General features: G+C 39.4%; 1 protein-coding gene across 1 annotated transcript; it reads right to left on the minus strand.

Annotated features, from left to right (window-relative positions):
- Window positions 1-2,367: 2,367 nt before the first annotated feature.
- Window positions 2,368-8,422, minus strand: LOC123732754 (uncharacterized). Its single transcript, XM_045712005.1, has 12 exons — window positions 8,405-8,422; window positions 7,621-7,669; window positions 7,428-7,481; window positions 6,877-6,930; window positions 6,626-6,682; window positions 6,410-6,496; window positions 4,814-4,832; window positions 4,674-4,705; window positions 4,523-4,563; window positions 3,780-3,846; window positions 3,357-3,397; window positions 2,368-3,092 (listed from the first exon to the last, which is right to left on the minus strand). The coding sequence occupies exons 1-12, from the start codon at window positions 8,420-8,422 to the stop codon at window positions 3,000-3,002; spliced, it is 612 nt and encodes a 203-aa protein (XP_045567961.1). The 3' UTR covers window positions 2,368-2,999.
- Window positions 8,423-10,450: the final 2,028 nt, after the last annotated feature.

Below are 10,450 nucleotides of genomic sequence, written 5' to 3' on the forward strand. Positions count from 1 at the left end.
TTGCTGTCCGCTGGTGCTCCTGGTTCTTTATTCCCTGCAATTCATATGGAGGTCAATGAGTTTTATTTGATCAACAAATATTTGCCAATTTGCTACATGGGGGTTATTTGATCGAATCCAAGTTTTGTAATTGTTAGATTGTGGACTCGTGGCATTTCTGCAACTGAAAAAACGACTTCATATTGGAGTTGTGCCTGTTGTGATACTTATGGATAACCCATTTTAGCATAGACATTGCCATGGAGGGCTTTCACTATTTTAACATAGTCAACTGGGTGGGAATACCTACGAGTCAGGAGAAATCTGCCATTAAAGAAAATTGAATACTTTAAATTTGAGAGTATAGACAACGCCATTGAAGCTGTCACAGATGAGGCCTATCTATGACCCAGTCACACTTATCTGCCCTCATTGGCTGGAACGGTCTCGCCTGCTTTCCATCTTTGAGGACATTGTTAGAGCTCGACTAGCTTGTCAATATAGGCAACATTTGCAACACATCAAAAACACGAGGTTGAAATAGAAACTGGGTTTGTTGACTCAATCCTTCATTTTTAAAACCGCATGTTTATTCGTTTTAAAAAATAAAAAGTTTACATTTCATTTTCACTAATAGAAACAGTACGGAAGCACTGAAAGTCTGAGCAGTTTCACAGCTCTTCAAGTATGTTCATTCAGTTTATAGATTAGTTTATAGTCTCAGCAGGGGCAGATCCAACAGGCCAGGCCAAGAGTGCAAGGCGTCAAGCTGAGCATATTCGACTCAGTTCTGATCCAATCAAGCCCAACGTCGCATTTAGCTCGTCCAATAGAAACAAGTCAAGAACCCATCACTTGCTTGATCCAGTGATGAATTAGATTTTGTCCACAACAGTGCACTGTAGCTAGTCACATTAATCCTCCCAGAAAGAAGAGCGATTTGGTGAAATGGGCAGCGACTGGGGTGATTGAGAAGAGGGGCAGAGGAAGACAAACATGGAAGAGAACATATTGGGAGTAAGAAAAGGGAGAAAGGAGAGATTTTAGGGTTAAAGAGAGAAAAGGAAGAGAGATTTTGGACGTAGAGAAAAGGAGATCAAAAAAAGGGTGAAGTCACGTGGATCATCAACATGCCAGCTGTTTACCTTCCCAATCCTGCCACAAGAGAAAGCCCTCAAGCATTTGCATTAATGACTGCAATAAGAAGAAGAAACAAATTCAATACCACTTGAATCAATTCTAAATCAAGAAAACATCTTCCACGTGTAAACAATTTCACAGTTCTGAGAGAGAGATAAGTAAGTGTGCAGATCTCCTGGCACCTCATCATCCTCCTCCTTTCCGCTAAGCCCACCCTTTGTACTTGCCTGGCTCCACCACATGCATCAGAGGCAGTGTCCGGGTTTGTTAGTTAGTCCCCCCCACACACCAGTCCCTGCCTCTGTCCCTCATTGTTCAGGGAGCCCCGCCCCACCATCACCTCCCTTCGTCACTCATTAAGAGAGCCCCACCCGTGTAGGTCGACTCGGGGACATCAGGAGGAGATCCAGGTACTGCGAGATGACCTCCCAGTTCCTCCACAGGAAGGCGAGAAGGACGACGAAGAGCAGCGTGGAGAAGGTGCTGCTGAGCGTCATTAAACTCTGTAACTGCTTTAAGGTCACCATTGGCCTCATGGTGAAAACTCTGAGCAGGTTTCTTCCTCTTCGGCAACTAAGTTAGGAATGATGCCGGTATCTTTGTTGTGACTGGGTATATTGATAAACCATCCATTAATAACTTCACCTTACTCAAAGGGATATTCAATGTCTGCTTTTTTTAAACAATAAGTGTCCTTATTTGTGAGGCATTAGACAACCTCCCTGTTTTTTGGTTGAATCTGTGTTTGAAATTCACTACGTGACTGATGGACTTTACAGATAATTGTATGTGTGGGGTACAGAGATGAGGCCATTAAAAAATCATGTTAAACACTATTATTGCACACAGAGTGAGTCCATGCAACATATTATGCGACTTGTTAAGCAGAATTTTACTTCTGAACTTATTTTGGATTTCCAAAACAAAGGGGTTAAATACTCAATGACACTTTTTTTCTTCTTTTTTTTTTACATAATTCCACTTTGACCTTACCTTTATTTAACTAGGCAAGTCAGTTAAGAACAAATTCTTATTTTCAATGACGGCCTAGGAACAGTGGGTTAACTGCCTTGTTCAGGGACAGAACGGCAGATTTTTACCTTGTCAGCTCGGGAATTCGATCTTGCAACCTTTCGATTACTAGTCCAACGGTCTAACCACTGGATTACCTGCCACCCCGATATGGGGTATTGTGTGTAGGCCAGTTACAAAAAAAATCTCAATTTCATACATTTTAAATTCAGGCTGTAACACAACAAAATGTGGAAATCGTCAAGGGGTGTGAAGACTTTCTGAAGGCATTGTATGTTTTACCGTTTTGATATAAATGCACTTTATCTATATAGTCCCCACATTTGAAAAAGTCACAAGTATTTGGACAAACTCATTTATAGTGTATTAAGGTAGTCAAACATTTTGTATTTTGGTCCTTGATTCTTTGCACCCAATAAATACATCAAGCTTGTGACTCAACAAACTTGTTGGATGCATTTGCAGTTTGTTTTGGTTGTGTTTTGGATTATGTTTTGCCCAACAGGAAATTAATTGTATCCAACCGCTATGGAAGGAGGTATCACACAGTCAACGTAAAATACATAAATACAGTAGATTTAGCATTAACTAGGGGAAAGAAATAAGAAAAATGCTCAAAGGGGACTATGCCCCCTGGACCCCTAAAAAAATATATATATATATTAACACAGTAACAGATATTATGGATAGACATGTAACAGAAACCAGTTGTCCATGTGTAATACAGTAGATATATTACCTGTTAAGCAACTTATTTACAGTAACTGGATGTGTGATAAACAATGGATGTCGTGTGAGATAGAATGTATTTGTGTGAGACATAGCTACAGAAAGCCAGAGGTGTAGTGTCAGTGTGTCTGCAGAAGACTGTACAACCCATCCGGCTGGGCTGAGGTTGCTGGTCTGTCGGGGATTGAGCTGTATACATGGTAAGTGTCAGACTAGAGGAAAGAAACAGATTCACTTTAGGGCTTCGAATCTACAGTACAGTTAATGTAATTCATAAGGGGTATTTTATGAGGATGTAAGACCAATCTTAAACTGAAAGTCAAATCACAGTGAGAGAAAGAGAGATACTTGTATCCTCGAGTCCGTCTGTCTGTGAAAACAATGCTATAAATAATAATAATAATATAACAATATAATACAATGAATAGTACAACCGATATAAGAATACTCCATGCAATTATTTGTGCTGTACTTACATGTTTATTTGCAAATGCCTGTGTATCCACATCAACGTTACCTGCACATCACAGAGAGAGACAATTCCATGATTAAGAGGTTGTGTATGTATGTATGGTGTGTGTTTGAGGTGGATCGTGTGTATATTACATGTCTACATTGCATGTGAGTTACTTAGTCGAGTTTGCTCTGTTGCGTTGGTAACATCCAAATAGAAGAAGTGCAAGTAACAAGGCTTGATGTCATTTCACACTTCTCCTCATGACTCAAACCACCCTGCAGATCTACAGCTCTATTCTCATGCTCCACAGATGCTCTGACACATTCATTTCTGTTTTAAGTGTCATATATGTGTTTTGATAAGGTTGATAAGGTTAGGCCCAAAGTTTAAGCATGTACAGTAGCTGTGCACTTGCAGATGGTCCCGAGATCTGAGGACAAACCTGAGGGCGTGAACGTGGACAGTACAGAAGTGATCTGAGAATCGATTCCAGCATCTCCTGAATCCACCTGTAGTAGAGAGAGAGGGAGAGAAGAGAGAGACTTTTTATCCTCCAGTCTATCAAACTGTCTGTCTATTCTAATCTAACTCGTGACATGAACTGCACCCTCCTTTGTATCACAGGAAGTGTTTGTCGGTTTTGTGTCATTCTGAGGTCTACACATGTCCAAAGCAAGATGTAGGTTATTTGATTTAAAAATTTTATTTGTACGACTAAACTCTGTACCTACTTAGGAACACATTTACAGGGTTTAACAATAATGAATGTATTAAGAAACTGTTTTGGGTAAAAACATCTTATTTGGTAATAAATACAAATTACCATATTAATCTGTAAATAAATATAGCTGTTGGTTTGATACATTGAACATTCATATGTTGAAGCACTACTAATGAAACATTAAGGTCTTGATCCTCAGATCAGACAGTCAGAGGGCAGAGGATGCTGGTGAGAGGAGTTATAGGAGGACAGGCTCATTGTAATCGTTGAAATGAATGAATGGAACGGAGTCAAACACGTAGTTTCAATGTGTTTGATTTGTTTGACTCCGTCCCATTAATTCCATTCCAGTCATTAGAATGATTCCGTCCTCCTATAACTCATCCCACCAGCCTCCTCTGTCAGGTGGTATATGTGTACAGATACCACTGTAAATGTAGATACCACTGTAAATGAGTATTCACCATGATTCCTCTGCTCACCGCTCCCATAGACACCAATTCATCTAGAACAGAAACACAATAAAAATGGAATTACAGTGTTTGTACATGCATGTATATAGTTCTGTAAGTCGTGTGTGTGTGTATGTTTGATGTATTTAGTTTTGGAACATACATTGTCTGTGATCATCCTGTCTGGCTGTAGGTCTGTACAACATAAAAGTATAAGAAGGTTGTGGTAAGAACATCTCATCATGGACAAAACAGAACTAAAGGTTGATACAATCTGCATCATATTCACAAGGGAATTCTTACCTCTGAGAATTGGTTTTCTCTGAAAAACAAATGAGGCTAAATGAATTATATTGAATATAGTCTAACCTATCCTGTTGAGGACAGACGCCTCGCCAACGCCTCGCCAATATCAATGGTAGTGCGTTGCGCAAAATACAAAAATCTCAAAAAATGTTATAATTTCAATTTTTCAAACATACGACTATTTTACACCATTTTAAAGACAAGACTCTCGTTAATCTAACCACATCATCCGATTTCAAAAAGGCTTTACAGTGAAAGCAAAACATTAGATTATGTTAGGAGAGTACACAGCCAAAAATAATCACACAGCCATTTTCAAAGCAAGCATATATGTCACATAAACCCAAAACACAGCTAAATGAAGCACTAACCTTTGATGATCTTCATCAGATGACACTCCTAGGACATTATGTTATACAATACATGCATGTTTTGTTCAATCAAGTTCATATTTATATCCAAAAACAGCTTTTTACATTAGCATGTGATGTTCAGAACATGCATTCCCACCCAAAACTTCCGGTGAATTTACTAAATTACTCATCATAAACGTTGACAAAATACATAACAATTATTTTAAGAATTATAGATACAGAACTCCTTTATGCAATCGCTATGTCAGATTTTAAAATAGCTTTTCAGCGAAAGCACATTTGCAATATTCTGAGTACATAGCTCAGCCATCACGGCTAGCTACTTTGACACCCGCCAAGTTCGGGGCTCACTAAACTCAGAATTACTATTAGAAAAATTGTATTACCTTTGCTGATCTTCGTCAGAATGCACTCCCAGGACTGCTACTTCCACAACAAATTTTGTTTTTGTTCCAAATAATCCATAGTTATGTCCAAATACCTCCGTTTTGTTCGATGCGTTCAGGTCACTATCCAAAGAGTAACGCCGCGAGCGCATTTCGAGACAAAAATATTCAAAATGTTCCTTTTCCGTAATTAGAAGCATGTCAAACGCTGTTTAAAATACATTTTATGGTATTTTTCTCGTAAAATAGCGATAATATTCCAACCGGACAATAGTGTATTCATTCAAAGAGGAAAATAAAAAACAGCATAATCTCTTTGTCACCAGGCAGACCACTGACAAACTGTGCTACCATACTCTAACCAGTGACAGGAGACACCTCAATCCGCTTTCTGAAGGCTTTAGAAAGCCAATGGAAGCCTTAGAAAGTGCTTCGTAACAGCTCAGATACTGTAGTTTCGATAGAGAACCAAAAGAAGAACTACAATTTCACAGACAGGCCACTTCCTGCTTGGAATCTTCTCAGGTTTTTGCCTGCCATATGAGTTCTGTTATACTCACAGACACCATTCAAACAGTTTTAGAAACTTCAGAGTGTTTTCTATCCAAATCTACTACTAACATGCATATTCTCGTTTCTGGGCAAGAGTAGTAACCAGTTTATATCGGGTACGTTTTTTTCATCCGGCCGTGAAAATACTGCCCCCTATCCCAAACAGGCTATACAATTTGATCAAAATGAGTTGACAAATTAACCCATGCCAAAGGCACTTACATTAATGTCAGCACGGTAAATTTGCAAATGATTTGTTAGGCAGAATCAAATGTACTCACTGGTCCTCCTGCAGAGACAGACAGCTGTCAATCCTACCAGGAGCACGCCCACTCCAGAAGCCACTGCTGCCTGCCATAATTGCCCCACTATTTGGTGACATGATGACAACGGGAGAGGTCATTAGCTTTTGGACCACATTATTGTTCTTCTGAAAAAATGTGAACAGCTCTGTTTTCATATGTGTGAGCAAAAGACAGCTAGAAAAGGATACTTACCCAGAATGCTTTCTTGACTGTTTGATTCCACATCACTTTCTGTGGAGCTTTGAACTCCTGGGCACATGCAAGAGAGAAGGACAGTTTAATAACAGAGTTATGCAAATATTTCTATAAAGAGACAAATTAATTGTTTGATTCATCCTTAACCTTTGACTGAATTTACATTTGACTATATTTGCAAAACTGGTTTATGCTTTAATAGACAAAAATATTTAGCAAACTAAATTAAATCTATTGGCTATACTTACTTTCATTTGTACTCGCTGGGGTGTCAGTGGTAAAAGTACAGCAAACAGTCGACCCTGATGCAAAGCAAATCATTGGATCTGATTATACAAAAATACATCTAAATGGGTTTATTTTAATCAATCAAATATCAACCTCTTTTTGTAATGAGGCAAATTTGTGATGGGAAAAAACTCAACATGGAGAAGATAAGCTACTCTATTTATTTTACTTCTATTTGCTAACTAGATAAAGATGACTAAGAGACCTGATGAAGGATTCACTGCCGTGCTGGGGGTCAAAGGGGAGGTCAAACATGATGAGAAGAGATTACTCATATTACACAAGAACAAACGCAAATTAATGTAATATCTAAGGTCTTTCAATAAGCAGAAAGAGAAGTACTCTACAGATTACCTACAAATCAGATGGACTAAAAGTGGTTAAAAATCTGGACTGAAATTACAAGCAGCTATGAATACATCTACTAGTTAACCGGTCAGAGCATTAGTGTATGAATGTGAACAAAGATACTGTATTTGCAAACTAAGTTAAAATTGGTGGATCTACTTACTGGTAGTTGGTGTCACTGTGGTTTCTGGGGTAAAGGTAGAAGTAACAGTTGAAACTAGTGGGAAGCAATATGATTACACAAGAATAAGGTTTTACATTCACATTTGGGTCACTTAATTTTACAGGCCCGTAATCTAAACTCTTGACTGTGTAATTACTATTTGCAGAGATGGTCATTTAGAGGCCCAACACACCTTCTGTAGGACTCACTGTCTTGCTGGGAGGCAAAAGTAGATCTAGGACCTGGAGTCATACCCACTGAGAAAACACATATTAATGAAATTAGCATTTTTATTCATGATCGTATTAATGATCATCATGGTGTTGTTGGCCTTTTGAAATACCTTCATAACTTGTCTATTCAAAGTGGGCAAAGTAGGACTATAAAAATCACTACGGACAGATTGCTTCTAGCCCTGGTAGATTATATTTCTCCTCATTATAGAGATGATAAGACCAATTCATAAGGTGATAAAGTCTTTCAGGACAGATAAGGTGCTGATTGTTGTTGACAGCTTCCTAGAATGAAGTCACCATGTTATCTAACAGCAGAAGTATAACAGCACATAGATACGATCTAAACACTCCACTAGATGAACACAGACATTCTATTACTTGTGCTGATGATCCCAGACATTGGTGTTCAGGCTGGTGTCATATCTACAGAAACAGCTTAATTATCTAACAGAACAGCTTCATTTACACAACTATTCTTACTGCTGAAACTTGCTTTGCTTTAAAATAACAGCAGTGCCACTATAAAAGCACAGATGTGTGCCAACCTGCTTGAAGGTGTCTGTATAGTTGTTGGATCACTGATGTGAACTCCCACCAGATCTGAAATCATTTGGGATTGAAATGTGATATTTAGTTTGTTGGTCAGAATGAATATAGTCATACTAAGAAGATGCTAAAATCAAAGTGAGTCAGATCATGAAGACCTGCAGCCCTGATAGATTTGTTTAGATAATGACTCACCTGTAAAGGTGTACCCATCACTGCGTGGAGAGAGAGTTTGGTCCTGAGCTCACTTTATAGTCACAGCTCACCTCCTTACTCCTCACTGACTGAAGACGACTGATCAGATCACTATGATTTGGGTGAATTGACAGAACGGCTCTCCGGATGCTGAGTTGGCTTTTCTCTTCTTGATCTTTGCTGTGAAGGATGGCTGACTCTCTCTCCAACATACAGGTTACAGGTGGTGTCAGGACTGACGGATCCAGGAATCAAACAGATGATGGTGAAGTCCTCATCAAATTGGACTGTAATGTCTGGTTTTGGATCTGTTAGGAAAGGACAGAGACTCCTTTTTACATCACTCTATTTGAATGTAATGTATATGTCACAAGTGATACTGACTCTTACTAAACTAGAGCCTGCCATTCTCTTTATATTACATATCAGCATGTCTTATTTGATATCATTCCTATTTATGAGTGCCATTTAATCATGTGTGCTGTGTGTTTACAACGATTTCCTTTCACTTAATTCCTTACATGCTCACGTGTGAAATCAAATTGAATCGCATGGACTATTTTGCTTGCTTGTATGGTGTGCTGTGATTCCACAGATTAACATGGACTAAAGTGACATTGAGATGATTCTCTATCACCTCCTGCCTCCCCAAACCAATCGCTAAACACGCCTCAGAACTAGGAGTTAAAAGGAACTGAACCAGGGACCTCTCAACCGACAAGCTTCTCGTCTCCGCTGGTTGCTTGCTGTTGGAAAGACACAAATCACAATGCTCTCTATTGCACTACTAAAGGAAAGTGCTTGTTGCGAACGTGTGAGTGTGACACCAATTGTTGGCCAGTACATCCTCTAATTGTATATTTTCTGTCCCCCACGACTACAGACACGGGGGACACGCCTGACCAGCTGAGAGGCTACACCCAACTCTACCACACAGCCAGGCCGGTGCAGAGCGAGGGACAGAAGGTGACCTGCCATTGAACACCAAACCAGCAATCGACTACCAGACCAGCCATCAACTAATGATCCCTGCTCGGGAGGAAGAGCCGAACCCTGTTTGGGTAGAGCCGAACTAATCCTGCTCGGGTAGAACCGAACGAAAAACCCTGCTCGGAAGGTTTAGTTTGGCCCGTTGCTTCTAGTTAGCCTACAGCCCTAAATCCCAGCCTATTTATACGTTTCTTATAGGACCGTAGTGATACTGTGTATTACTGTGCAAAGATGAGTTTATAAAGAACCTTTGATTGTACTTTGGCCTGTCTCTGTGGTTGTTTGCCGTGGATCTTAGAACTCTACTTCTGACATATCATTTCAAATATTTGTCTTCACAACAACTATTTTGAAATGACATTGGATGGAGATTGTGATTTAAACAGAATCATTCAAGAGAATCTGAATATAACATTTCTTACCAAGAATAGTAAGAGAGACAGAACCACTGTGCATCGATGGATAGTAAGTTTCTACTGTGTAAAGATATCTCAGTTTGATCTCAGCAGATGAACTTTGACCTGCCCACGAGAGCAGCTCAGTCCCGTGAGTGAACGTGTACAGGGTGAGTGTTTAGGATCTCTCCCCTCTGTGTAGAAGTAACAGTGAGACACAGAGACAGATGGAGGAGTCTGACAGCTCAGCTGAACTGGAGTCTCTCTCTCTGATGACTGTAGAAACGGCCAGCCTGGGAGGAGGTGTGTCTCTTTGAAAGTTGCATTTAAAAACATTACAGCTAATCCATACATACTAACAGTATGGTAGATCCATTAATAAAATGTTCAACTATGTCAGCATTTATGTTTGTACAAAGTACAGTAAATCCTATCATTATGTGAAATGAAGACGTTTAAGAAATACAACAGAAGATCTCATTTTCAGAACGAGCATAATTAATACGGTATAACAGTGAAGTGTATCATTTTATAAACCACCTACTTACCCTGAACAGTGACTGAGACAGGGTTACTTAAAGGAGATGTGTGAGACCTCCCTACAGCATAGTAACATTTCACTTTGACCACAGCTGGAAATGTTGGACCCTGCCCCTCTTCA

The sequence above is a fragment of the Salmo salar genome, unplaced genomic scaffold, assembly GCF_905237065.1.
Source record: "Salmo salar unplaced genomic scaffold, Ssal_v3.1, whole genome shotgun sequence".
In the NCBI taxonomy this organism is placed as follows: Eukaryota; Metazoa; Chordata; class Actinopteri; order Salmoniformes; family Salmonidae; genus Salmo; species Salmo salar.